Source organism: Carya illinoinensis, chromosome 7, assembly GCF_018687715.1.
Source record: "Carya illinoinensis cultivar Pawnee chromosome 7, C.illinoinensisPawnee_v1, whole genome shotgun sequence".
Taxonomy (NCBI): Eukaryota; Viridiplantae; Streptophyta; class Magnoliopsida; order Fagales; family Juglandaceae; genus Carya; species Carya illinoinensis.
The window spans coordinates 3,813,107-3,840,785 of NC_056758.1; the positions used below are offsets into that span (position 1 = coordinate 3,813,107).

Below are 27,679 nucleotides of genomic sequence, written 5' to 3' on the forward strand. Positions count from 1 at the left end.
AAGAAAACCTAAAAAATTTGCTAACTAATAATTCTAACATATTATAAAGTAGTATAAACTATCATACATGAATATAAAACTATTATAAATTTATTATAAATTAATCTAAAAATATTATAAATGTTCAAATAGTTTGAATGAATAACAATGTTACAACAATTGACATACATTGAAAAAAGGTAATAAAGGTAACAACATAATTGTTATCATAAGTATAACCTACAAAAAATTAATTAACAAACTAATGGTGTATTGAAGTTAAACTATCAATGTCTGCCTGATGTAGATTGAGATTCGGTTTGGTTTGGCCTATCAAATTTTTCATCTCAAACTTAAAATTTTCATCTCATTATTATAACTTTTCCAAATCTCTATAAAAAATATAATAAATAATTTAAAATTTTCTTAACTTTTTTAAATTTCAAAACAATAATAATATTAAAATATAATATTTTAATATTTTATCTTAAAAATCAAAATTCTCATCTTACTACAAAACCATACTGAAGGCTCTTTTTTTGAAGCTATCCCTACAATAATTGAATTTAAAATTAGAATTTTCAAAGAAATATAACATAATTTATTATAAGCAAAAACAAACAATGATTTAAGAGCCATTACCAATTCTAGGAATCAGTGTAGGGGTGGGTATAGGGGTAGATGTAGGGGTTGGTGCAAGAGTTGGTGTAGGAGTTAGGGTAGGTCTAGGGGAGATAGCACTAAAACTAGTGCTCAAAGTTGATGCACAATCACCATTATCCATGACTTTGACAACAGTCAAGTACATGATTTTTAAAATCACATAAAAATTAAAAATCTTACAAAATTTACGCGATCAAATTTAAAGTTTCAAATTTAGTTTAGATTGAGATCTCAATACAGATTGGAGTTTTGATTTTTGAAACCCTATAATAGATTAGATTAGGGTTTTGAATTGAACCTTTGACCAATCTAAAATCCTAACATAAATTGAGGTTTCAAATTGAAACCATAAACTAATTTAGGGAAATTCTTCCTCACAATCAAACACTAAGATCTAACCTAATCATAGAATCCAACTCCACAACATCCAATAACACAATCCAATTCTCCATTGAAGACAATCCAATCCTCCATTGAAAATATAAGACAATTTGGATTTCAGAATTTCAAAAAACTTAGGGCTTTGAGACACTTACAACGTGAGTTGGAGAGAAAATAAATTTAGCGACAATAATGGTGTGACTGAGTGAGAGAGTTGAGAGATTGAGAGTTTGAGAGTGAAAGAGGCTTGAGAGAGAGGTAGAGGTGCAGGGAGGGGATGATTAAATCTATAATAAAATGATGCCTAAGTTTATTATAAAACTTAATTTTTTTAATATATATATGGGTTGGGCGATGCCCTATTCAGCACCATTCCCCCGCCTTATAGAATGGGTAGTTGCTCACCCGTTCACTTGGGGTCAAGTACTCGGCCTACTAAAAGCGACGAGTGAGACGAAGGCAAAGATTGTTGAGCTTAACACTCAGTTGGAGGTGAACAACCCAATGCCTACGCCAACCGAGGCATTGACTTTGCTTAATGAAAAATGGATTCTTGCATAAGTTCTCTATTTTGTTTCCTGACAATATGTTAGGATACACAAAAAATTAGAATCAAAATTCCTAATTTTATTCACTTAACCTCATGTTTGTATGAGTTGGTCTTTTGAATAAACTAGTGAAGTCTCTTGATGAAATTATCCACAATATTACAGCTGCTTGCCTATAATCTTCTTGCAGTTGGAGTTTCACGTGTGATGAAATCTCACGTCCACTAATAAATTATAATAAGAAATAAGTTCATTATACACAATCATTTTTGCATATTTATTACACACTTTATTGATGTGATTGAATACTGCATATAGAGATTTTAATAAGAAATTTTAATTTTAAATTTGTAACTTTTTTATCTAATCGTTACCTAATTATTACAACTTTCTCAAATATCCAAATCAAACATAAAAATAATTTAATTTTTTCAAATCTCAAAATAAAAATTACATTAAATATTTTAACTTTATAATATTTATATTAAAACTTTTATCTTTTATTAATTAAAATTCAATAAAACATCTTAACTAAAATTACTTCATTACTATTCATATATTTCTTATCTTACCTTATCTTACTTATCTCGACATCTAAACGAAGAGTGTTCATCAAGCTAATTTCTCTTTGGCAGGCCACTAATTATGTTGCCTAGTTCAAATGCAGCCCAAAAGTTTTGACATTTTAAATTGATAGCGAGAGCCCGAACCGTCAAACCCGTACTTACTCGACTTGAACCTCAGGTATCTACTCTAATAGACATGAACCTCAGGCGTCTCAAACATTTCCTGTTTATACTTCATCCCATCTTTACGAGTCTGTATGGCGCTCCTGCAAGCAATATTCACCGATATTGAATAAACCACAAAAGATGGACTTGTTATATTTTCTGTAGGCTTCACCAATATATATCAGCCCTGACCTACCTCGGGTTTCCAATGAATCTGTCAAAGTAGTCCCTGATTACTTGCAGAATGCAGATGAATCAGTGCCCTTTTTCACTTTACAGAATATTGAGTGAGAAAATCTTTGTTCATCTAAGACAAAGCAAAACTATCATACAATTGTCCCAAACACTTCTTGTCAGCTGATCCATATGCCAATTATACAATATCTAACCATAACATACGATTGTCCAAGTAGACAGATATTTAACAACAGAAAAAGAAGCTCAGCAAATACATTTGACAAAAATGTGCACAAAAGTGGCAGAGTAACAAACTCTGCATTTCCTAGGTAATTGGTAACTGAGACTTCATGCCCCAAAATGTCGGAAAGAAGAGAAAATTATATTGATATAGGAAACTGATCAGATGGTTTTCTCATGAATTAAACTTTCAAATCAGAAAAGAGAGCTCATGATGTCGATAATCTCAGCATAACCTCTTTATGCATATGAATTCCTAAGACACTTGCCACAACCTCTTCAAAAGTCGCTTTGGGAAAAGTGATGCCCAAATGACGAGGTTTCGAATCTTTTTTGTGACGGCTGACAGAGGGGAGTGATGGCAAGGCAAACACAGCAATTGCAACAGACGGGATTCCACTTGAAGTCCTCAACTTTTGCTTTTAGCAATGGACCTTTTAGGTATAACACAGTCTGGCGATAGAAAGGGGGAGACGCTAACCCCATAAGCATTAACTGGCTATACATGACACCAACCAGAAAGCATTAGCATCATATCCACCTAAAAAGCTTCCATTTGCAACTCAGAAAACCAAAATGTCTAATATAATATTTTCTCACCTGAATGTTGTGAGAATCTTCCTAAGCCGTAGAAGGCCATGCCAAAGACATCAACTTCATTTTAATATTATTGCTGCAATGCCTGGCTGGGCCATAGAGGTAGAGGTGCTTGAAACATGATAGGAATACCAGTAACAGGGTGCTCAAATGATAAGCTCTCCGCATGAAGTTCATGGCCATCATAAGTTCTCCCTTTCCACTCATAGACACCTTCATATTTCACGTCCCCTCTGATGGAAATTCCAAGATATTGACAATGTAAGCGAATTTGATGTGTTCTTCCACTTCGAGGATAAGCTCTTACCAATATCTCATCCTTCTTTATATCGCTGTCTATTACAGCTCTCTCTTCAACCACAATAGTGTTTTCTTCATCTTTCCTAAATTCAGATGGCTCTTTGAAGCTCCCTTGTCCATTTATTGATAATACTTCAAATGATGTTTCCATGTCTCTGACTACTGATCCACCCGGTAGCATCCGACCAACATCTGATGCAGCATAAACACGCCAGGCCCCAAACTTTGACCTGCCATGACCTGATTTAATGGTTATTTTTTCCCATTTTGGAGCTGGACCAACACAGTGAGCAATGTATGTTTTGGTAACCTTGTGATTAGTGAATGCCTGGACAAGCTTAGAAGCTACTTTGTGGGACTTTGTTATCAGCATAACCCCAGTGGTGTCACGATCAAGTCGGTTAGCAAGATGAAGCTCTGGAGACTTGATGATCTTGGTCCCTGACATTGAAACATTTTAATTTGGTTCCATATTCAAGAAATGGCTGACTTAAGCTATCAGAAAGCAATATTAATCTTCCATCTTTATTATAGAATTTTCAGAATTTGCACATCCAATCAACTTTATGGCTTGCAGCTTACAGAATATCATAGATATTAAATGGCATGCCTAGCGACTTGAAACGTCTAATATTCAGAATGGTCCCATTTACAGTAAGCTCTGTACAGGTTAGATTGCCTCGTGACTTGAAACATCAAATATTCCTAATAATCTCATTTACGACATTGGTATAAGTTCTATTAATTGAAACCCTATGTGAATGAAGAGATCTCTAGATAACCCATACAGCTTTCCCAAAAAGCACACATGAAAGAGTTCATTTTTTGTCCGGCTAATTCACAATTGGCCATTTATGGGATTTACTTCAAATCAATCTCCAACTTTTTTTTTGCAGAAGGACTCAAGTCATTTCCAAATATATTAAGGAAGCTCATTTTATCCAGAAGCAAACTCGAAATGCAGCCTAGCATTTAGAAGAAACTGTCCAAGTCAATCGAATTCTATCAAGCATCCAGTTACTCTGTAATGTCAACTTCTTGTATTTGATAATGGGCAATGGCCTTACATAGACAGACAAAAAGATAGTGGTTTTGTTTCTCAACAATCAGATACACTTCGATAAAAGAATTTTCAGTGTGGAAAATTAAAAAGCCACACCTACGGTTCATCAATCGGTAGACTTCGCTTGAATTTAGTGAACCTCTAAAACCAAACGTCAATTTTCTGGAATGTGTACTTTATAGAAATCAATCAAGAAATAAAAGAAGTTTCAAAACCAGCCACAAAGGAGGGGGGAAAAAAAAGAGAAAAGAGGGAGAAGAGAATCTGAGCAGACCTTCACTGAGTCGTCCATCAGACTCGGCCGCGTCACAGAGAAGTTGAGGGACGGAGGCCAACACGCTCTCACAGTAGACCCCCTGGGGCTTGTTCACTGCAATGAGCCATTCGTCCTCATACACCACATGGGTTCTAGAGAGAGCAAAGAGACTGGACTTAGAGGAGGCAGACTCGGCTCTGTTGAGCTCTACGCTCTTGGAGATGGGAGGCAGTGGGGGAGAGAGTGGCACGGGGTAATTTTGTGGGGTTTGGAGGGTGTTTTCAGAAGTGGGTTTTGTTGGGCCGGGTTGGTTAGACATGGCGGGGGAGGCGGTTGTCAGGCAGCTGAGAGGGAAGAGGGGCTTGGGGAACCTCGAGAGGAAGTTCGTGGTGGGTAAGGGTTGAAGACAGGAAGGGAGTGGCATTTGGAAATTTTACTTCTTCGAAGTGTTAATTGTAGTGGCGACTTTTCGGAGTTCTTAAAGCGAAGCGACGATTTGTTTTTTAATTCTGTTTCCGAGGACTCAAATAGTCAAATATATGGAAAACTAAACACGTCGTCGTTTCATGGGCAGTCTAAACCCTGAGGCTGAGAGCCCTAAACCTCTTCATACCTCCAACATAAACCCTAATACTTCAATCCATCAAAATATAAAAAAGAGAAATTCAATTGTGTTCCCCAATTGGTCTTCCTAATCCAAAAAAAAGAGAAAAAAAATGTCGTTTCTTGCTTGCAGAAAATCATTTGGAATATACATAAATTCCATCTATAATCGTAGAACTTCCTTCCTATTCTCGTCTGGGTCTCCTATTTCACACACAACCACAGAAACCCCATCTGGGCCTATCCGATTCTCGCATTCAGTATCAGAAAACCATATGTCACCATCTAGGTCTCCCATTAACAGGCATGGGTCTCACCAAATTCCCCTCCCTTCAACACCTTCGGTGTCTGAGAAGCCTATTTCAACTTCCGGATCTCCCATTTTCCGGCGCGAATTTTCTGGGTTTTGTTCTCGTGCAATTCCAAGCAGCAAAAACCCTTGTCAATTTCACCAAAATCCATCGATTTTGACGCCATTTCAATATTTTTGTACTGAAGCTGCTGTGCAGCACTCAACTGCTGACGGGCTCACAGTGGAGGGAATTGTAACTAGTAATTGGCCAATTCTCGATGAGACTGAGAGTGATTGGAAAAGTCATGCTGCTGCCATTGCTCAATCCATTCATCTAATCAAGAAGCGGTTGAAGGTATGATAAACTTAAGCTGATGGCAATTATTGAATCTAATCCTTAATTTATATTTTAACAGTCCACTCATTCTCAACATGTAAGTTTGTAATCGAGATGGGGTAAAGTATCAGGTTCAAACACACTACTCTTGTACCATTTAAAATCACTATCTATCTCAAAACTTAAGTGGACTACCGGAAATGAATTCAATCATTTCATCTATATTCTAACGATGTTAGAAGTTCAATAATTCTTGGGTTCGCTATATTGAGGTCTGCCACACTCTTGAATTGTTATTTGAGTGATTTTTCTTTTAGTTTGAAATAGTCTTTCTGATCGTAAGAGGTTTTTCAAGAACGACTTTGATGTACCTTTTGACTGTGTTTCATTTTCAGAAAAAAATTCTTAATTGACTTCTGTTATTCGTCCAAAGCAAACTATAAGAAAATTTTAAGCTTAATTTTGTATATACATTGAGATTCTCACTAGGTAATTTGTACTTGTTCTGGACTGTTTTTCAGTTGATTCTAGACTGTGATGTATAATTTTGCTTTACTTCTCTGATTATAAGAGTTGAAACAAGTTTTGATATTGGATTTGTATGACCTATTTCATGGCAACGTGATTTCTTTTCCTATGTATGGTGGCAGTGGAAAAAATTGGTGGTCAGGTTGGATTTGTTATCAATGCAGCTGAATAAGCCAGATATTTGGGATGATCCTGTGCATGCAGGGAAGATAAGTCGCGAACATGGTTCACTCATGGGTAAAATGAAAGCGGTGAGGGCATTTGAGCGAGAATTGCTAGAGCATATTGATATGATTAACCTTGCTCGTGAAGAGAATGATCCAGAGATGGAATCGGTGGGCACTTCCTTTATCTAGGCATGTGTGTTCATTCTATTTTATGATTTTGAACTATTTTGCAAAACTTGATCCTTTCTTTCTGATGGTTTTACATAAGTATATGGTAAGTATAGAGTAGTTTATTTATTTATTTTTATTTTATGGAAGTAAAAGTTAAACGTTATTAATAGAAATAGGCGTAGCCGCCATCCACATGGAGTATACACAGTATAATGCCTAAATACCACTAACACTGGTGAGAACCTGATTCAGTGCACAATGTGAATAATTTCGTGGAAATCGGCCTTGTTTTAGTTGTCTTGAAGAGTAACTAAGATTGATAGGTGTGGGGGTGTGTGTGTGTCTATGGACAAGACAATAAGATTATCATAAATTTAGCTTTCTTGGAGCAAACTAAATGGCCATTGTCAGGTTTTTGGATGTTGAATCCTGTGTGTACTTGGGCTTTGCCTTCTCTTATGAATTTTTTATTCGTAATCAAGAAGTTTTATTCATTAAAAGTGGGCAAAGCTCACTAGACAGGGAGTATACATGAGAAGTACCTAACTAGAGTTTACAATTGAAAGTAGAAAATCATGGACATTTATCCCATTACAAACATTGGTCCCTACCCATAAGAACAATGATTTAAAAAAGAAAAATTTAATCTCCTCCATTGTTCTCTCGCAATCTTTGAAGCTTCTATCATTTCTTTCCACCAAATACACTAACACATACATATAGGAACCATTCTCCAGATTGTTGCCACTTGCAAATTACCTTGGAGGCCTCTCCCGCTTGCTAGGAAATCCACCAGTCAAAGAGGCATGACCGATGATAGTCCAATTCCCGCAAAGAAAGCATTCCACATGGTCCTTGTCACCTTGCAATGTAAAAGTAGATAATCTACAGATTCACCATTCTTCTTACACATGCAACACCAGTCCAACACCATTACCTGATGTTTCCTTAAATTTTCTGTGGTGAGAATCTTGTCCAATGATGTTGTTTAGATGAAGAATGCTGCTTTTGAAGGAGCTTTCGTTTGTCATATACTCTTACATGGGAACATGGTCTTTCCATGGCTCGTTAGAACTTGGTAAAATAATCTGACAGTGAATCTACCTTTCTTGGAGGGGCTCTAGTTCATCTTATCTATGATACTCTCGGTCATGCTTACGGAATACAGTGTCGCATAGAACTTTGAGATAGCCTCCAACTCCCAATCTTGGGCTGCCCTAGTGAAATCTACATTCCATTAAGGGGAGCCACTAGAAAAAATCAAGAGATCAGCTATCACTACATCCTTTGCTTGCGTGAGCTCAAATTGGCAGGGAAGGTGTCTTGGAGACTTCGTTGACCACACCATTTGTTATACCAAATTCTAACACGAGAGCCGTTGCCCATCACAATATGTTCATGTCTTATGAAGATGTCCCAATGTCTCCTAATGTCTTGCCTTCTTTTATGAATAAAACTTATTGATTACCTATTAAAAAAAAAAATGTTTTTTGGATGTTGAATCCTATTGTTAATGTTCAACCTTTTCTTTTAAAGCACAATGTACGCTTGGAGATTTTTTCTTATAATCTAGATACTAACTTTATACGTGTTGCTTGCCTTCTCTTTGCAGGAATCATTGAAAGCTTTGCTTAGGATGAGGAGGAATTCAAAAGAGAAAGAGCTTCAAGCTATGTTATCTGGGGAGCAGGATTCCTGCTCTTGTTACATAGAGGTTTTTTATTTAGTGTAACAATAGCCTTTTAAGTTCATTTCATGTTTCTGTACCAAATTTCCATGTGTCTTCAAGTCCCCTATCTGAATCTTGATATCATGAGATTTCACCTCAGTTTATATCTATATATTTTTTTCTTCTCCTTGTTTACTGGTAACAATACTGTGCTTGTATGTCCACCACATAGGTTCAAGCTGGAGCTGGTGGTACCGAGAGCATGGATTGGGCAGCAATGGTCATGCAGATGTATAAAATGTGGGCTCAGCGACGTGGATATAAAGTCACCGTGGTGGATGAAATGTCTGGTGAGATTGCCGGAATCAAGGTTCATCTACTTACCAGTTTTTTCTCACCCTTATTTTCAATTATATTTATTTTTCATTATGTATTACTTACCCTATAAAGAAGGAAATCAGTACAAAACTATTCGAAGCAACCTAACTGCTCTATTATTCAACAGTTGATAATGCTGCCGTATGCTTGTTTGTGAATTTAAATGTCTGTCAAGCCTGTTTGGTGGTCTGCTTGTTAGTCTTTGCTAGGAGCTATTGTTTAAACTCAAGTATTATTCTGATTTTAAATTTATCTGCACTTTCAGCGAGCAACAATCAAGGTGGATGGTGAATATGCTTTTGGATATGCCAAAGCAGAAGTAGGAGTGCACAGGTTGGTACGAATCTCACCCTTTGACAGTAATAAGCGTCGACATACTTCATTTGCTGCTGTTGCTGTAATTCCAATCTCGGGTGATGGATCTACCCATGTACAAATTAGTGACTCTGATCTCCGTATTGAGCGATTTCGTGCTGGGGGAGCTGGTGGCCAGCATGTTAATACGACTGAGAGTGCTGTGAGGATAGTTCACATTCCTACAGGAATTTCTGCCACTTGTCAAAATGAAAGGTAAGAAATTTTCCTGTGAAGAAGGGTTTTTTTTAAAGGGAAAAAAAAAAAAACTATACCTTCCTGCTTTAGTTTTTTGTTGGGTGGATTTCGAAGTCTCAATTCCAAAAGATACAATTTTGTTCTGAACACAGATCACAACATCAAAACAAGGCTTCAGCAATGGCCGTGCTTCAGTCTCGAGTGGACCAGCTTGAGATGGCTCGCCAGGCTCAGATGAATGCGCAACATACACAATCACTCACTGACATTACTTGGGGCAGCCAGATACGTAGTTATGTGCTTCATGTATGCAATAAGACTTTCTTTCATTAACTACCTATCAAAAAAAGAAAAAAGAAAAAAAGACTTTCTTTCATTAACTAGTTTGGTACCATTGACCATGTAAGCATCACTTAACTTCCATTAAGATTTGCAATGCAGCCTTACCGCATGGTTAAAGATCTCCGAACCAGCTATGAAGTTTCGGATCCTGATTCTGTCCTTGAAGGAGATCTGGATGGATTCATCCTGAGCTATTTATCAGCTTCCTTGGATAAAGATGAAGATGGTCGGTGAATTTAGTTGCTGGATTTCTTTGGCATCGTGCATATTGTCAGCAGAGCTAAGTCCGTGCATGCTTGGGCATCCGATAATTAGAGGCCAGATCTTGACTAGCAAGACAATCAGCTACAACGACATCCGGGAGGTTCAGGCGTGGGATTTTGATTGTCGTGGAGAAAGAATACAATTGATTCTCTGTAATATCTAAAGGATTTTCTTCAACAGATATGCCTGTCTTCACATACAAATATGACATGATGTAAGATTATACATTGTTGTTAAAGCAGGCCTTGTCATAGAGTGCATACATATTGATAAAATTTGAAGGTGAGATGATGAGCAGAATCAGCATTGGATAATGATTCTCCATTTTTTTTTTTTTAATTACTGATAATTCTCCATTTGGGATGTTTTTTTTGAATGAAAGATTAATGGCACTAAATTTTGGCAATGGGAACCGATATGGATATAGTCGGATTAAAATGTCTTCATTTAGTTATCTATTTATTTAATAGTAATGTTGTGAATCGACATCAAATCATTTGAATAATTGAAAAATTATTTATTATCTATTATTTATTATTTAATTATTTGATGTCAAGATAATAATGTTTAACAAGAGGGAAAACAAAATATTTTGTTATTTGAAAATATTTATTGATAAATTATTTTATTTTAAATTAATCTTACGCTTTAAGCTTCAGAAACTGATATTATTTGTGGATAAAAATTTTCTACCACATAATTTGGGCGAAAGATAAGAAGTAAAAAAGAAATACGACGTCGTATAACTTACAAGTAACCACTAGTCCGTTTAAAAACTAGGAAGTAGATATTGAACGGACCGTCTATTGACTCTATTCATCTCCGTTTACTCTTATCTCTTTAATCAGCTTGTCGACTGGCTCCCCAAGGGAGGAGTGGATCAGCTCAGCTCCATCGAACACCCATCAGGCATCACTCGTGATCGATTACGTTGATTCCGAAGTCGTCGATTACGTTGATTCCGAAGTCGTCACGCTGATCTCGAATGTTGATTGTTGGCCAAGCACAGTGATGTCTTTGCAAAGGTGAGAAAGCAATATAAGGGGAGGAAATAATCTACCGGTGACACAATAATGTCTTCGACCCCGCTTTTCACCACCCCACGGCCGCCGCCGCCACTACCACTGTCCACCTCTACTACTCACCAATCCCCAACAGTAGACAGACTCACTTTCCTTATCGACAAGTCTAAATCCATCAACCACCTTCTCCAAGTCCACGCCGTCCTCCTCCGCCATGGCCTCCACCATCACCCCGTCTTGAATTTCAAGCTCCAGCGTGCTTACTCCTCTATTGGTCGCCTCGACTATTCTCTAGCCCTTTTCGAACGTACCCGTAACCGGAATGTGTTCTTCTGGACCTCCATTGTTCATGGCCACGCACAACGCGGTCTGCACGACCAAGCACTCTTCTACTACGCACAAATGCTGATTCATGATGTCGAACCCAATTGCTTCACCTTCTCTTCGCTCTTGAAATCCTGCCCTATCGAACCTGGAAAGGCTCTTCATTCCCAAACGATCAGACTTGGGTTTGATTCGGATTCGTATGTTAGGACCGGCCTTGTTGACGTTTATGCTAGAGGGGGGGATCTGGTGTCCGCGCAACAGCTGTTTGATACTATGCCTGAGAAGAGTTTGGTTTCTTTGACGGCTATGATTACATGTTATGCAAAGCATGGGGAGCTTGACAAGGCCCGACTATTGTTCGAAGACATGGAGGACAGGGATGTGGTTTGTTGGAATGCGATCATTGATGGGTATGCTCAGAATGGGATGCCAAATGAGGCTTTGTTATTGTTTAGACAGATGTTGGCAGCGAGAGTTAAGCCTAACGAAGTGACTGTACTGGCTTCACTCTCTGCTTGTGGGCAGCTCGGAGCTTTGGAGTCTGGTAGATGGCTTCATTCTTATATTGAGAATAATAGGATTGACATCAATGTTCGTGTGGGTACCGCGTTGGTTGATATGTATAGCAAGTGTGGTAGTTTGGAAGATGGGCGTTTAGTTTTTGATAGGATCAAAGACAAGGATGTCGTGGCTTGGAACTCAATGATTGTGGGGTATGCAATGCATGGATTTAGCCGAGATGCTTTGCGGTTGTTTCGTGAAATGTGTGCAGTTGGACACCACCCTTCTGATATAACTTTCATCGCCTTGTTGAGCGCTTGTAGCCATGCAGGTTTGATCAGCGAGGGATGGAGATTCTTCTATTCAATGAAAGATGAATATGGGATTGAACCTAAGATTGAGCACTATGGGTGTATGGTAAATCTTCTTGGCCGTGCTGGCCATTTAAAAGAAGCATATTTGCTTGTCAAAGGCATGAAGATTGAGCCGGATCCTGTCTTATGGGGCACTTTACTAGGGGCTTGCAGGCTCCATGGTAACATTGCTTTGGGAGAGGAAATTGCCGAGTATCTGGTTGGCAAGAATCTTGCAAATTCAGGAACATATGTTCTGCTTTCAAACATATATGCAGCCACCGGCAACTGGGAGGGGGTGGCAAGGGTGAGGACCTTAATGAAACTTGGTGGGGTTGAGAAGGAGCCTGGATGCAGCTCAATTGAAGTGAATAATATGGTGCACGAGTTTCTTGCCGGAGATAGGAGACACCCAAAAAGCAAGGAAATCTACATGATGTTAGAGGAGATAAATAATTGGCTCAGAGCGCACGGTCACACCCCACACACAGAAATAGTGTTACATGATCTTGGGGAGAGAGAAAAAGAGCAATCCCTTGAAGTTCACAGTGAGAAGCTAGCTATTGCTTTTGGGCTCATCAGCACTCAACCAGGAAGTACAATCAAGATTGTAAAGAACCTTCGGGTATGTCTGGACTGTCATGCTGTGACCAAGTTGATTTCAAAAATCACCGGACGTAAGATTGTAATGAGGGATCGAAACCGATTTCACCACTTTGTGAACGGTTCGTGTTCTTGTGGTGATTACTGGTGAAGTGTAATATATCGATCTCAACAGCTCGTTTAGAAGACTGTCTCTGCAGTATTCTAATGAGTTCTGCCATTTACAAGTAGGTGCGTAAATGCACCACTTATTGCAGGACCTAAAACAATTGTACAAAAATTTAAAACAAGCATTTTATATTAGCCGATGTAATTGACTTCCACGTTCGTGATAATATTTTATGTGCCAATATGCAGATTTTCAACTGGATTTTTTAAAAAAATCAATAAATAAATTCAAACAGATAGTTTTTTGAAATCCAAAACACAAACTATGTTATTGGCAAAACATGCAGCAACCTTGTCACTGTTCTAGTTGTTCCAGCAAACTTCAAATACGCCCCCATTCCCAGTGTACGTTTTAACAATCTTGCCTTCCTTCAATGACCAGATGTGCATTGATCTATCAAGGGATTCATTGGCCAAATACTAGGGGTGGGCAGCCGGGCTCCGGAACCCGCTGCTCTGTCCCGTTCGCCCCGCCCCCGCATATGCGGGGCGGGGGACGGATACAGCCTCCCCCCGGTCTGTTTTTCCCCATCCCGCCCCGTTTACTTATATATATAATATATATTGTATTATATATATGTATATAATAAATATAGTTTATATATGAAACGACGTCGTTTTGTACATGACAACACGGCGCCGTTTTATCTATAAACTGGTTTATTCATTAACCCACTAAATGAAATAGCACCGTTTTGTCCATTACAAAACGGCGTCGTTTCATATATAAACTGTATTTATTATATACATAAGGTACTACTCTTAGACTAGTTTCTGTACAGTGCATCATTTGACTCAACAGTGAATTTTAGTCATAAAATTAATTACCATTCATAACATTTTTTTTTAATCTGGTTTTTAATTTTTTTTTCCTTTTACTTATAATTTTATGAGCTGAAAATGGCCTACAAGTTTTTTTTGGGCAAAAAATATAAGCTTGTGGGCTATTTTTAACCAATTGCTGAGGTTTCTGGGCAATTTTCGGTCCAGACATTGCTTCTGGGCCATTTTTAGCCCAGAAGGGAGTGCCGGACGGATTGCCCCTCACACTGTATCCCGTCATGCGAGACGGGATATCCCGCCCCGCACACCGAAAACAGAGAAAAATTTTTCCATCCACCCCATGCCGCCGGGGGAACGGGGGAGGGGGGGGGGGGGGGGGTTCTACCATACGGGTAGCACCCCTACCAAATACTCATCATTTGGGCTAAATGCAACGGAGTATACAGGATATCTGGATTTCCAATTTAAAGCATTAGTAAATTCAAAAGTATCTAAGGCGCAGTTATCATTTCCTTCTTAGAACATCAACGACGGACCTGTGTCTTTCAAGCTGTGGATAAGTTTCCCAAGTTCCACATCCCATAAATTCACTGTTGAGTCAAATGATGCACTGTACAGAAACATAATCAACAACATATATTAGATTATCAAACTTTTTTTTTTTTTTTTCCGGTAAATATGAATTTTATTGAAAAAGACAAAGCCAAGTACACGGGACTTACTAAATAAATAAATAAATAAGTAAAAACATGAATGAATACATAGTATATTTCGGTTTTCATATTTCTGTGTCTGATACTTGGCATTGCCTACTTTTATGAATAAGACTTCTTGATTACCTAAAAAAAATCTGTATCTGTTGCAGTTCTGCATGTAATATCATGCACATTAAACGAATCTGGGCATGGAAATATATTATCATTTACTCCAGAAGCAGTTTCCACAAACAATCGTCAACAACAGCCAAAAAATGAAGAGGGAAAAAGAAAAATGATGTCTGGTACAATGTGTCTACATTCTTAGAGTAAACCCGATAATCACTGAAGCTGGCAATGTGCAATTACAGACACAGTGGTGGCTTCAACTAACAACTTCCAGTGCACTCTACTCTTAGTTGTATCCTATAAAACTTCAGTTAAGATGTCAAATATCAATTTCTTTAACAATTCAAGAAGAGTAAATATTTAAAAGCACATCAAACAGGGTCATTTTTAATGCATTCACCTGGTTTCTTGCTATCTTTTTTAAGTAATGCTGTTTTCTTCTTCTCTAGGTAACACATATCGCAGCTTCAATGGAAATAAATTCAAGATTATTGCCAATTTTGAGACACGGAGACGGTATTCAAGATTAATGTTGGTTTCTTCCCTCACAGAATCAATTACTAGTGAAATCAAGTGGGTTTTCCAGATCTAATGCCACAGATAGCATGACTCTGAAATTCTGAAAATTTGCAAGCATCTCCATGCCATGAGCCCCAAAATTGTATTACCCATCTCACAAAATCAATAACACAAACAAACTCATCTCCCTTCACCTCTCTCACGTACCAAAGCATAAACCATAATACAGAAGGAGAATGGTGCTGGAAACCATAATACAGACGGAAAAATTTACCTAGGAAGCTGTGCAGAGGTGAGAGACGAACTCAGGGCGCCGGGAAGAGGGAAAGGCGCTGGGCAGAGGAGTGGAGGGGTGAACGTTGGGTGGGCACTGCGGAGAGGGAGATGCGTACGCGGGAGTGAATCTGAGATGGTTCTACATTCAAAACGCGCGTTTCAGGTAAAGGACAAAAAAAAAGCCACACGTGTATAATGAACAGTTGTTGATGTATAGTAAAACCGGAAAAGGAAGTCTTGCTGTATAGAAAAACAAAACTAGAGCATTTTTAGGAGTCGATGGCAAATTACGAACGAGAGAGAAATCCACAAACGGTATTTGTCGCAGCGATTCAGGTATCTCTCTCTCTCTCTCTCTCTCTCTCTCTCTCTCTCTCTCTCTCTCTCATTTTATTTAATTTTGGTAGAGAAACAAAGATTTGGAAACAAAAAGATTTTTTATTTATTTATTTATTTTTTAGCATTTTTAGGAGTCGACGGCAAATTACGAACGAGAGAGAAATCCACAAACGGTATTTGTCGCAGCGATTCAGGTACGAGATTCTCTCTCTCTCTCTCTCTCTCTCTCTCATTTTATTTCATTTTGGTAGAAAAACAAAGATTTGGAAACAAAAAGATTTTTATTTATTTATTTTTATTTTATAATTTGCAGGTGATTTTCGGATTTGATGGAGTCTTCTTCCTCGGTGATAAGTCCAGAGGATGTGTTGGAATCGCTAATGAATGATGGTACAATCGACGCGCTCAGATTGAAGATTATCAACCAGCTCAAAGCCAACGTAAGTAATGTCTCTCCCCGTCTATTTTTATTTTCTTTCCTGGTCCACTTTTGTTTATTGGCTCGGTAATCTAAATTTTGGGTTTTTAATTTTATTTTTATTCTTTTTATAAGTAATAAAATTGTATTGAGCGTAGGATAGCCCAAGGAAAATAACAAAGTATTGGGTTTTTAATTTTATACCCTGAGAGTTATTGGGATTTGAGCAGTGAAGTCTTCCAGCTTAGGGTTTTTTTTTTCTTTGTTAATCTTCAGTGTTCATTGTCTATTTATGTTTGTGTAGCTGTACTCATTCTCTTCTGAGTGACACATGCATGTGGATTTGTATATATGTGAGTATAGAGCAGTACTGTGAATAAGACTGAGTTATACAAGAACTTATAAAAAAAAAAAACTGAGTTATACAAGAAGTCCGTGCAGTGATATGGTAAACATACCAAATGCATTTGATGGGGGTAAGAAAAGAATTTCCTGGCGTGTGCGTGCTTTGTCCTTTATGAGTTGTTACATAGATTTGTATTTTTATATATATATAATGATATGAGCTATATGTTGGTTCAAGTTCTGGTGTTAGTACCATTGTTTTAAATTCGAGAACTAATTTGCAGTTTGTGTGGTTGGATATTAGAATTAGTGGGGTTGTGTTGTTTTCTTCTGTAGATCTTTGCAAATTATCAAACCTATCGATAGGCTAACATGGGCTACTGGTTCAGAAGTTTAAACCAGCCAAGTCTAGAGATTTATTGGTGACTTTTGAAATCTTTTGAGTTTGAGGGCAATCGAGTTTGTTGCTCATATTGATTTTCAATTGAAGCTGGCTAGTTATCACTAGTTGTCTAATTTTTGGATCTCAATGACATTATTATTTCATAATTAGGATGCCACATATGTAATCTTGGTTTGGATTCGGAGATGAGATGAGATGGTTTTAGATGAAAGATGAAGGTTGAATAAAATATTGTTAGAATGTTATTTTTTTAATATTATTATTGTTTTGGGATTTGAAAAAGTTGAATTGTTTATTATATTTTGTGTGGGAATTTGGGAAAGTTGTAATAATGAGATGAGATGAGATGCTTTCTAAATCCAACGGGTAATTTAGTCACAATTTCTGTACTCTACATAAGGGTCTGTTTTCAGTTAGGCCAGGTAGTTATCAGCAGTTATCCAATGCTGGTAACGGAGTGACATTTTCAATCTGGAATTTTCAAACATATCCCTGGCTGAGTAAGTACTGGTGTGGTTGCTTTTAAATAGAATAGATACTTAAGTTCATGCTCCTTGTTGCAGGAGGAGCTTAAGAATACCACTATTAAAATGGCAGAACAAAGTAAAGTTCTTAACACTCCTGGGGCAGAGAAACAGACAAAAAGAGAGCTGTTTGATGCACTGAGACAGGAACTTGAGTAAGTGTTTGTGTGCCTTAACTGTCCTCACTTGTCTTTTAAGATAGGAATAGCCTCCCTGGTTTGGGCTAAATGCATTTGCTTACTTTTTGTTATCATCCATTTGAAATTTTTTTGTTATCTTGGAGCATTTTGGCTGTATGATGGAGTTTTAAGTTTTGTGAAATTCTTGTGTCAAAAGTTAATAAGATGGTCATGCAGTGTATATAGAGTATTAGAGTTGTGATGATTGCTTGGGATGGCTAAATTATGTTGTGAGTGGAAGTTCTAAATGGGTGTGAGGACTTCTTTGGGGTAGATGCCCTGCATGTGGGCTGAATCCATGGCTAAATGGTCTCATCTATATTAACTGCTGCTTAGGAGTTGCAAAGTTACCTACATTGTGTCAAATATTACTGATTCAGAAGGGGATGTATCTTTCTTGGTCCTTTCCACATTTGTTCTCTCTAAAACTGACACCTTACCATAATTTGTTACACATATCTCTATTTGAATCTCAAAGAATGTCGCCATGGCCAGCATTGGTATGGTTAGAAGAGGCTTCTCTTTATGTGATAATACTAATTTTTTCGTCAGTACTGCAGCTTCTGTGTCTTACAATTTGTATATTGTTTGAATGCAGAGCTCCTGTGCTTGAAAAGGCTTCTAAATCAGTTTGGGAGCTAATTTTAGACAATAATGGGCTTGGGAAGGAAATTAACGAGATGGTTGAAAGAGTATTTTGTCGATTGAGTGGCCGTGAGTCTCCATTGTTTCCTTTGCAAGATGTTGGCACTTGGCCTAATAAAAAAAATCAGAATGAAACAGGAAAAGAATTGGCTAATGAAAGCAAGGAAAAGGAGAATTCTCCCTCTGCATCAAAGAAAAGGAATTTTAGTGAAATGAATGCAGAAGGTGCATATGAAGCTGCAAGCAGGTCTGGTGATCCTCCAACCATACCAGAAGAGTCCACTAAGTCACCTCAAGTAAGCTTGAAGACATGAGTTACCATGTCAAATGAGATGACATAAGTGACTGCTGCAAATATGATTTGTTAGTCTAGATTTTGATTTATCACCAGATTTTGATTCCTGTTTATGGAATAAAATTGAAAATATTAGGACCTAACTTGAACAGAAATGAATTTGGCAACTGATGTGTTAAGTGTTTACTTAAGCAGCTTGTTGAATGCTGTAAACTTGATTTGTGTAGTTAATAACTGTGGCAAGTATTGTGAATGTTTGTTGAAAGAACAGCTGTATTTACTGCCTGAATTAGTTATAATACAAGGTAGATAGACGGTTGTTAATTTTGTTTATGCCACAAGCTTGTACTTGAGCATATGTTCTGGTCAATTGCTGGCTCACTTTGACTATGCTAATGAAAAGTCATTAATGCTATCTGGGCTACAATGTTGAAGTAGAAAATACCATGCTAAGATGTATTATTTTTGGATTTTGCAAAGGAAAATTTTCTGACCATTAAGGCATTAACCAAAACTTATGGCACAAAAAAACTGAAAGAGACCTAGGTATCCTAAACCAATTCAGATAGTTTTTTATTTTTAACCTTCTAGGCAATCTATTGAGATAGTTTGATTAGCATAGCTTTGCTTTTTTCCTGAAGATTTGAGATTCAATCTGTAAGCCCAAGGTTGTTGGAGCTCAGGGATTTGTACATGTCTCTTTTGTGAGTAATGCAATGATCTCCAAAGTGGCGTCAGCAAATATCTCAGGATATCATAATTATCAAGTGGAGATACAGATCCCTTGTGGTATGGCAGAAACACGTTCTCCATGATCATGGAACCTGTTTCTCATTCTTTTATTATTTTTGTCCTTTTTACAGCTTATAAAATGTAGCAGGTTAGAACATTCTAGGTAAAGGGGCATACTTTATTGCAAGAGATGGTAGTTCTGTTATCCTTTGGAAGAAGAATTGAGCTGATATCACGGTTTGTTCTACCAAGGAGGTTGCATGTTTTCCTCAGTCCTGATAAACTAGTTGACCTAATTGTTCGAGTTCCTGCAGTTTTGGGGGATGGTGTAGCTGTGGTACTGGAAATTTCAAGTTTATTTTCCTCGTTGATAAATCGCATCAGCTACATTTTTGGCTGGGACCCTGCATTTTCTTTTCTATTTCCTTTTTTTTTGGCACTGTCAAATCTACTTTTATTGTGAATTTGTGACCTAGCAATTAGCCTTTCTGCTTGATTGCTTTATCATTGAGTAGAATTGGATCTTCTCGAGGATTCATTTAGTGCACATATCCATGAGCAAAACATTTCACTTCTATTTTCAGGCATGAAGAGCAGCTGAGGTTGTCTAGTGCTCCTTAGTTGCATTGAAGATGTGTAGGACTTTGACATGTACACGCAGTCCATGAGCAGTATGTGTGGTGGCGCGTGTAGCCAACGCCCCCCCATCTTAACGGCAGTATACAGTTTTTGGCTTCTCTTTTTTGACTAATGTTCTTACTTCCCTAATTAGAATACAGAGAATGGGTATGGAAAGTTCCATCTAATTTTTCGGAGTAGTCAAAGTCCAATGCATGCATTTGACATATTGCAGCTTTCAACTGTAGATTGCGTTAGAAATCACTGTTTATTGCTGTACTTTCCTCGACTCAAAGAAACATGGGTGGGTTAGGGTCAAATCTTCAGCTTCATTGTCCATTTATTAATTTTATTTCCATTCACCGTAAATATTAAAATTTTTGAGTTACTATGCCAAGAGATTGCAACAACGATATACGAAGAATGACAAATTGCTCTTACAGTCTAAATACAAATTGCATCAACAAAGTCCAAACCTTTGATGTTTTACAAGATTATTGTAACGGGATAAGGGACTTTATGATGAATTTTGATGTCTTATCCTGCTTGTATTGAGGTTTTTGAGGCTTGCTTGCAGTCTTAATGGGGTATCAATGTCTCATTCATCATTTCTCCTGCACTATCTTCACTACCTATATCCTCAGAGGTATTCCAACACGCTGCTTGTTCATCATTCTTCTGCTATTCTATGATCCACATCCTCAAAATCATCTGTTGTATCCTTCTCTTAAAAATGACTTTTCCATTGCTATGTACCCTTTCTGATCAATGCATTGAAGCTCTAGGTCACCAGTATTGCGTTGGAGCTCTGGGTCACCAGCATGGAATTTGTTTATAAGATTATTCAATGAATCAATATCTGAGAAAAGACTCCCTACTTGCTCAGCATAAGGAGCTGGCATATTGTAGTTTTGATAAGATATGGTTGGATTCACTTGGGCTGGCATAGCAATAGTAAATGGCTCTTGAATCTGATTGCTCATGTGGTTTTCTATAGCTATTGAAAATGGGTCTTGAATCTGATCTCTAACTTGGTTTCTTATAGCTATGGCAAATGGGTCTTGATCAATCTGATCTCTAACTTGGTTTTCTATAGCCATTGAAAATGGGTCTTGAATCTGATCTCTGCCTTGGTTTTCTATAGCTATAGAAAATGGCTCTTGAATCTGCTCTCTCACTTGGTTTTCTATAGCTCTAGAAAATGGCTCTAGTATCCGATCTCTTCCTAGAAGATCTTTAGAATGGATCATCACTTGGTTCCAGGTTGCCATCCTTGAATTTTCTTGTACTAAGTTGCTAACATTCTCATCTAGTTGAGGAGTGAAATCCACAATCATCCCTTCACACAACATTTGAAGAGAATAAAAGAAAGTTAAGAGTACTGTTTTTAGTTGCCAAGACCTTAAACATAATTAAGAATAGGAAGAAACGCAACTCATTACCTGTTGAATCATTTGCAGGAAAGTATGGTTGATTGGTTTGTTCATACGCCTGAACTTGTTGCACGAGAGCCAATGGAGAAGGGGTACTCGCGTAATAAGGCAACTGATAGCTGAAGTTCATGTTTAACCTATCTCCATTGTAATCCATGGAAAGCTGTCTTGTCTCATTGTTGAAAGCTGAGTGGAAGTAAGGAGAAGGTAGACTTGGGAATGGTCTTGTGCTCAGCATCGACATCCGGCTGTCGCATTGCAGGAGCTTATCTAAGTGTTTGTCAAGGTTTCCAGGAGGAAATTCAATATAGTGCCTCCTGAGGATAGCATGTCAACAACAAAGTTCATTAATTCTAGTACCCATAAGATTCATATGTGAGTTATATAAATAGAAAAGAATGAGATATTCACGGCTATAAAATTAAAAAAACTGTGACAAATAACTAAAACTTGGTAGTTAGACACATTCAAAAGCAAGAAAGAAGGAAAATGTAGAAACCTGTGAATTAGAGCTTGACCATCAGTGAAATCTGAAGTAGTTTTCCAAATTGTATGCTTTCTTGGCATTGGATCAATCTCTTGGTAGAACATAGGTGGAGTATTAAGCTGAAAAAAAAAGTTGATAATACTCGAACAAGAAAGAATTTAAACATCATACTTTAATAAATCTCAATCTCGTTGAAAACGAATGATAGAACTAACCTCGATTTCAAGAATTCCCGGCTGACCTTGCGTGATCGAAGCTCTGATTGCTAGAATATCAGACCATTGTATTTCAATCTTGCTCTTCAAACCATCCTTCATGATTTCCCAAACAAGTTTTCTCTTTGCATAGTAAAACTTTGCCACCAAAGCACCCTCACGTTTAGAAACTTCCTGCACATATTTACAGCCAACATGCATTAATTAGAAACAGTTTGTTCTTTTATTTATTGCAGCTTTCAGATTTTGGGGTATCACCTCCCATGAGCCAATTCTAAGAAATGATGCACAGAAGTTTGAAGCCTTCAACTTCTCAGCATCATTTCTAGCCTTGGCTTCAACCCAACCGGCCTGAACTGCACCACATCTAGAACTGTTGTTTGCATGTAAAATCTTCCTCCCCACTAAGTCCAAGAAAGAATCTGTCTTCGTGAATGTCAAACCGATGGGAGGTAACTTCAGAAGAGTTTCTCTCAATTCAATATCCTACATGTTATGTCGAGGTATCGGCATAAGGGGGAAAAAAAAAATTAATGAAATAATAATTAATAACACAAAAATGAAAATAATCATTAATGTACGTTAAATCAGTGCATGCATCATCAAAACCATAGAAGATCGAAAAGAAATTTGATTGATGCAAGTTGGGGATGGAGACAAGGATCGGATTAGAGTGCGAAGATCTATCCCCAAAGAGAGGAAAAGTATTTATTTATATTAATCGCTGTAAAATTTTTGGTTTTCCATTTTCTTTAATATTTCAAAAAGAAATCAACTTTAACCCCAACCTATTTAAACCTAAAAGAAATTTCTATATATTTATAAGAAAAAGAAACAAACTTTTCATCTAATCATTTATATTGATTTCAAAAAATCTAAAATAATTTTATAAAAACTAAACTTAATAAAACCACACAAAAATTTTATACCAACCTTCTGAATAGGCTTTTGCCTAATACTCTTATGATCAATAAAAATTGAGTAATGATACATACAGTTGTAGAGTGTACAAATATCATACAGTCGCTTTGAAAAAAAGTGATGTCTTATTAAAAAATTAATATTTTTTTATGTAAGTTCCGTATTTATTCACTTTTTTAAAATGATTATGCGGTACTTGTACACTCACGATTACAACTATCATTTTTCATAAAAATTTGTGTAACAATTAAAAAAAAAAAAACTTTTGAAACTAATTAGCAACTACTCACTTTTGCAAACCTCAATAGAAGGAAAACAAATCTCAAAAAACTTTGGAGCGGGCTATTCTGCCGCTTGAGTAGCACTGCTCTTTTTAACAACGGCCTTTTTTTGGTATTTTTATTTTCATATTTTTTTAATATATTTAAATATTTTTAAAAAATAAAAAATATATACCAATACACTTAAAACCACTTCTTTAATTATTAAGTAAAATTATATAATTTTTTTTATCAGCGATCAACTAGGGCGGTCAAGTTGGGGCGGCATACAAGCTTTTCTAAAAAACTTTTTATTCAAACTTCTCATTTCAAAGGTTTTTTTCTAAAAATTCTCTAAATTTTCACTAATCATACATACATACCCGAAAATACCAAAAACATGTTCAGTCACGCAACTACGGCCAGTTGCTTTGATCCCCACTCAGTACTCCTTTTCTATTTGATTTTAATAGTTTGACCTATCTCCATTTTTCAGTTTCAGTAAAAATAATGGGGGAAAAAACATGTATTCTGAGAGAGAGAGAGAGAGAGAGAGAGAGAGAGAGAGAGAGAGAGAGAGAGAGAGAGAGAGAGAGAGAGAGTTTTTTAAAAGGAAAAGAAAAAAAAACCTCTACATTAATGATGCAACTACCAAAACCACCAAAGCCCCATGCACATACGAAAGCAACATGCATAAAACGACCAAAACCCTCAAACCTAAAAACAACTGTACCGGCAATGCTACCACAGATATGACAATCTGAACTCATACAGAAACCCAATAAACTCATCATCAAGACGCCCTAAAATCATCCATAATAAGCAACGTTGAAGGGGGAAAAAAAGAAAAAGAAAAAAAAGAACAAAATATATTGCAGAAAATGAGAGAGAGAATGAAAAAGAGCTTCAAGACACCTCTTTTTCGGTGTGTTCTGCTGGTGTTTGTCTCAGCCTCTCGTTTGCGGTTTCTGAAATTTGAACCTCCGAAGCTTTGCTTCCATCGTTATTCACAGATTGCAGCCCCGCCTTCTGAAAGTACTGCTCAGAAGTAGATACCCCACAATGCATCTGATCATTCCTCGAGAAAGTACGCCCGCTATTAGCCATGGCTTTGTTTTGGTCTGTTTCTTTTATCTGTTTTGTTTTTATGTTCTAATGAAAAACAAAACATGTTTGGATTTAAGTTGTTTCTTTTTTTCTTTTTCTTTTTCTTTTTTATTTTTAAATTTTTGAATTTTTTTTTTTTTCAAAATATATGACAGTAAACCGAAACGGACAGATCTTTGATCCCGCTTTATATTTCTTTTCCATTTGCTTCCAAAGTTTGACATATTTACATTTATCACTTTCAAAAATAGTGAAAGGGATGACAAATGGAAAAAATTTCTTTTGAGCAGAAAGAAATTGAAGAGATGAAGAGAGTAAAAGCCTCTACAATGATGCAGAGTACGTAAATAAATCCTTCCAAAACCTCAAACACAGGAAATTAACAAGACCAGCAATGCAGCAACAGACATGGCTATTCGGACCCCATGCAGAAACTCAATAAACGACACAAAAAGAAAGAAGAGAACGTAGGAAAGAAAAGAGAGAACAAAACAAATCAGTCAGGCTGGAGATACAAACAAATCTTAGAAAATGAAAAGGAGCTTGGAGACACCTTATTCTCTGTGTCTGTTGGTGTTTGTCTCAGCCTCTCGTTTGTGGGTTCTGAGATTTGAACCTCCCAAGCTGATATGCTTCTATTGTCATTCACAGGCTGAAACTGCTGATCAGAAGCAGAGAACTCACAATGCATCTGTTCATTCAACGAGGAACGCCCACCATGAGCCATGACTGTGTTTTGATTTCTTATGTTTTGTTTTGTTTTGTTTTTCAAGTGAACTATCTCAGAGAATAACCAAAACGCAAATTCCCTTCTTTTGGGTTGCTTCAGTTTCGGGATATGTATACATAAAAATATAGATTGACTCTTGGAACAGCTAGCCCGCCCGTGAGAAGTTAAAAAACAGAGCGAAACTGAGTCGGATGTTAAAGAAAGAACTTGCACACGATAAAAATATAAAAAATATTAAAAATAAATAAAGAATTTATTCCGTATTCATGAGTCGCATCTTGGAAAGGGACTCGGATCGGTGACCTCATGAACATTAGGGTCCAATTGTTGAGTTTCTTTAATCTTGCCGAAATTAATTAGGGTTACGTTGTTAGATTTGTCCTATGAGAGAGAAAATAAGATAGATTTGTTGGTTGGAAAAGAAAATGAGATGATGAATTTGTTTGTTTAAAGTTTATTATTTTTTTGTCATAAAAAATAAAATTTGTTTAAAATAGTTTGTTAGATTTTAATTTTTGGATAAAGATGCAATATTGTTCCATTCTAACCTTTGTTTTTGAATTTTTACTATTAAAAATTACTTTTTAACGTACTTTTTACAGCTAATTAGTTATAATGTTTTACATTATTTTGATGATGAAAGATGAAAACATATTAGATTAGATCTAGAAAATTAGAGAAATGATTTATGCAGTCTTAGAGTGTGCGAGGTTTGTACACCACTGGACCGATTACAGGTTTGGTAAAAACATCTCAACTCAAAATTCTCATCTCAACTCAAAATTTTCATCTCATCATTACAATTTTTCTAAATTTCCACACAACATATAATAAATAATTTAATTTTTTTAAATCTCAAAACAATAATAATACAAAAAAATAATATTTTAAACTTTCATTTCAACTCAAAATTAAATCTTACTTACCAATCCTGCCCTAAGCATACATGATTTTCTAAAACCCCCGTCCATAACCTCAATTTCTATCAAATATTATGGTGATCGGATGGAATATCTATATTTTAAAAAAATTAATAATTTCTTCATGGATTCCTGTAATTGGCATGAGATAGCTATTTGGTGAACATTGGAATTTAATTGCAAAGCTACAAGTAATAAAATGTTAGAGCTCGTAAAAGTATTGATCAATAATATTGTGTCTGTAGCAGTTCTCATAAATATTCATTAAACAATTTCTTAGATATACAAATTAATTAAGTGATTGGGGTATGGAAATTTTTCATAAATAATAGATCATCATATCATATATTAGCGATTGGTGATATCATCGACATGCTACAAGAAAAATAGATTTTTGTGATTAATTTATTACAATGAAAAGATTATTCGCAATTAAAATAAAGTGCTCCGGGTGAAACAAACGTCATAGATCTTAAAACTTTTAATTCTAATTGTTTAATCCATACTTCAGACATGAGATTAAAATGCGCAAACACATGAGTTGGAGGCTGCTTTCAAATCGTATAACTTTTCATTATGAGAAACGTAAAAATTTAAATAATTTAAAAATATTATTATATCATATATATATATATATATATATATATATATTTGTAACGTGGAAGTGTAAAGTACTACAGATCGTGCTTGTTAATTATTTGTTGAAGAGGCTGATATTCGTACGTCCCGCGCGGACCATATATATCCAGATTTGGATTAAGGATAAGATCATTAATGTATAAGATGATGATTTTGACGAGTAGGAATATTTTAGCAATATTAGTGTTCTCTCTCTCTCTCTCTCTCTCTCTCTCTCTCTCTCTCTCTCTCTCTCTCTCTCTCTCTCTCTCTCTAAATATATATATATATATATTTTAATTAGGGTCTTTGACAATTATAATATATATATATCTAGATCTTCAATATCTTCAATATCTTCATAGTGATAGGTGATATCATCTATTGATCGACACTGATCTTTAGTACTGTAACGTCATCAAATATTTTCTCCAAGTCATATATATACATTAGGAGGAGAGTGTTAATTTGTAACGTGGAGATGATAAAGTGATTGTTGTTATTAGTCGATGCATGGGAGTAATTTTATTTAATAGAAATAATTAATTATACATGTATATATAATTCCATAACATGAATGAGAAATATTTTAGCCACAAAAAGATATTATAAAAAGAAATTTATAAATAGACGTAAGTTGTTGCGGTACATTAGATTGTAAATATACTTTTAATGTAAAGTACATCTACTAGAAGTTATATATATCAGTTTGCGAGTTTACTTTTGTGTCACTTCTTTATGATTATGGCACTTCTCAATATGATCAATAACTCAAAAAAAAGGACTGTCGGTATAAATGGTTGAAACAACCCTCTACTCTACATGACAAAATAAGATTAGTGTTAGATATAATCAAGTTTAGATCAATTTATGTGA

General features: G+C 36.3%; 4 protein-coding genes and 1 long non-coding RNA gene across 11 annotated transcripts; 3 read left to right on the forward strand and 2 right to left on the reverse strand.

Annotated features, from left to right (window-relative positions):
* Positions 1-2,636: 2,636 nt before the first annotated feature.
* Positions 2,637-5,434, reverse strand: LOC122315947 (RNA pseudouridine synthase 1). 3 transcript variants are annotated; one of them, XR_006244202.1, is made up of 3 exons: positions 4,954-5,434; positions 3,320-4,057; positions 2,637-3,214 (listed from the first exon to the last, which is right to left on the reverse strand). XR_006244202.1 is itself a non-coding variant. In XM_043132316.1 (2 exons), exons 1-2 carry the CDS (start codon positions 5,357-5,359, stop codon positions 3,387-3,389), a joined length of 1,077 nt encoding a protein of 358 aa, XP_042988250.1. In that variant the 5' UTR covers positions 5,360-5,434; the 3' UTR covers positions 2,637-3,386. The 3 variants fall into 3 exon arrangements, 1 of the variants encoding a protein (XP_042988250.1); XR_006244201.1 differs by having other exon boundaries at positions 2,637-3,218; positions 4,954-5,433; XM_043132316.1 differs by having other exon boundaries at positions 2,637-4,057.
* Positions 5,435-5,514: 80 nt separating this feature from the next.
* Positions 5,515-10,552, forward strand: LOC122315945 (peptide chain release factor PrfB2, chloroplastic). Of its 2 annotated transcripts, XM_043132314.1 has the most exons (8): positions 5,515-6,185; positions 6,818-7,030; positions 8,646-8,747; positions 8,935-9,072; positions 9,346-9,413; positions 9,522-9,650; positions 9,785-9,938; positions 10,074-10,552. In XM_043132314.1, the coding sequence occupies exons 1-8, from the start codon at positions 5,652-5,654 to the stop codon at positions 10,206-10,208; spliced, it is 1,473 nt and encodes a 490-aa protein (XP_042988248.1). In that variant the 5' UTR covers positions 5,515-5,651; the 3' UTR covers positions 10,209-10,552. The 2 variants fall into 2 exon arrangements, with proteins under 2 accessions (XP_042988248.1, XP_042988247.1); XM_043132313.1 differs by having other exon boundaries at positions 9,346-9,650.
* Positions 9,474-15,747, reverse strand: LOC122315956. The gene is made up of 5 exons (XR_006244204.1): positions 15,613-15,747; positions 14,532-14,605; positions 10,080-10,424; positions 9,710-9,969; positions 9,474-9,616 (listed from the first exon to the last, which is right to left on the reverse strand). It is a non-coding gene; the product is annotated as an uncharacterized LOC122315956 (long non-coding RNA).
* Positions 11,034-13,352, forward strand: LOC122315943 (pentatricopeptide repeat-containing protein ELI1, chloroplastic-like). The gene has a single exon (XM_043132311.1). The coding sequence runs from the start codon at positions 11,312-11,314 to the stop codon at positions 13,193-13,195; it is 1,884 nt and encodes a 627-aa protein (XP_042988245.1). The 5' UTR covers positions 11,034-11,311; the 3' UTR covers positions 13,196-13,352.
* Positions 15,748-15,812: 65 nt separating the features above from the next.
* On the forward strand, positions 15,813-21,917 carry LOC122315949. 4 transcript variants are annotated; one of them, XM_043132317.1, is made up of 6 exons: positions 15,813-15,950; positions 16,076-16,147; positions 16,267-16,393; positions 17,683-17,798; positions 18,421-18,763; positions 21,573-21,917. In XM_043132317.1, the coding sequence occupies exons 3-6, from the start codon at positions 16,283-16,285 to the stop codon at positions 21,666-21,668; spliced, it is 666 nt and encodes a 221-aa protein (XP_042988251.1). In that variant the 5' UTR covers positions 15,813-15,950; positions 16,076-16,147; positions 16,267-16,282; the 3' UTR covers positions 21,669-21,917. The 4 variants fall into 4 exon arrangements, with proteins under 4 accessions (XP_042988251.1, XP_042988254.1, XP_042988252.1 ...); XM_043132320.1 differs by lacking the exon at positions 21,573-21,917 and adding an exon at positions 20,079-20,432; XM_043132318.1 differs by having other exon boundaries at positions 15,856-15,950; positions 16,085-16,147.
* The last annotated feature ends 5,762 nt before the right edge of the window (positions 21,918-27,679 follow it).

Excerpts from the sequence above, each read along its gene's own strand:
- LOC122315947 (XM_043132316.1), bottom strand. The coding sequence starts at position 5,359 with ATGCCACTCCCTTCCTGTCTTCAACCCTTACCCACCACGAACTTCCTC. Across the intron at positions 4,058-4,953 it reads TGATGGACGACTCAGTGAAG|GGACCAAGATCATCAAGTCT; the intron begins GTCTGCTCAGAT and ends TTTCAATGTCAG.
- LOC122315945 (XM_043132313.1), top strand. The coding sequence starts at position 5,652 with ATGTCGTTTCTTGCTTGCAGAAAATCATTTGGAATATACATAAATTCC. Across the intron at positions 7,031-8,645 it reads ATGATCCAGAGATGGAATCG|GAATCATTGAAAGCTTTGCT; the intron begins GTGGGCACTTCC and ends TTCTCTTTGCAG. Across the intron at positions 9,939-10,073 it reads TACGTAGTTATGTGCTTCAT|CCTTACCGCATGGTTAAAGA; the intron begins GTATGCAATAAG and ends TTTGCAATGCAG.
- LOC122315943 (XM_043132311.1), top strand. The coding sequence starts at position 11,312 with ATGTCTTCGACCCCGCTTTTCACCACCCCACGGCCGCCGCCGCCACTA.
- LOC122315949 (XM_043132317.1), top strand. The coding sequence starts at position 16,283 with ATGGAGTCTTCTTCCTCGGTGATAAGTCCAGAGGATGTGTTGGAATCG. Across the intron at positions 16,394-17,682 it reads TCAACCAGCTCAAAGCCAAC|GAGGAGCTTAAGAATACCAC; the intron begins GTAAGTAATGTC and ends TCCTTGTTGCAG. Across the intron at positions 18,764-21,572 it reads AGTCCACTAAGTCACCTCAA|GAAAGTATGGTTGATTGGTT; the intron begins GTAAGCTTGAAG and ends AATCATTTGCAG.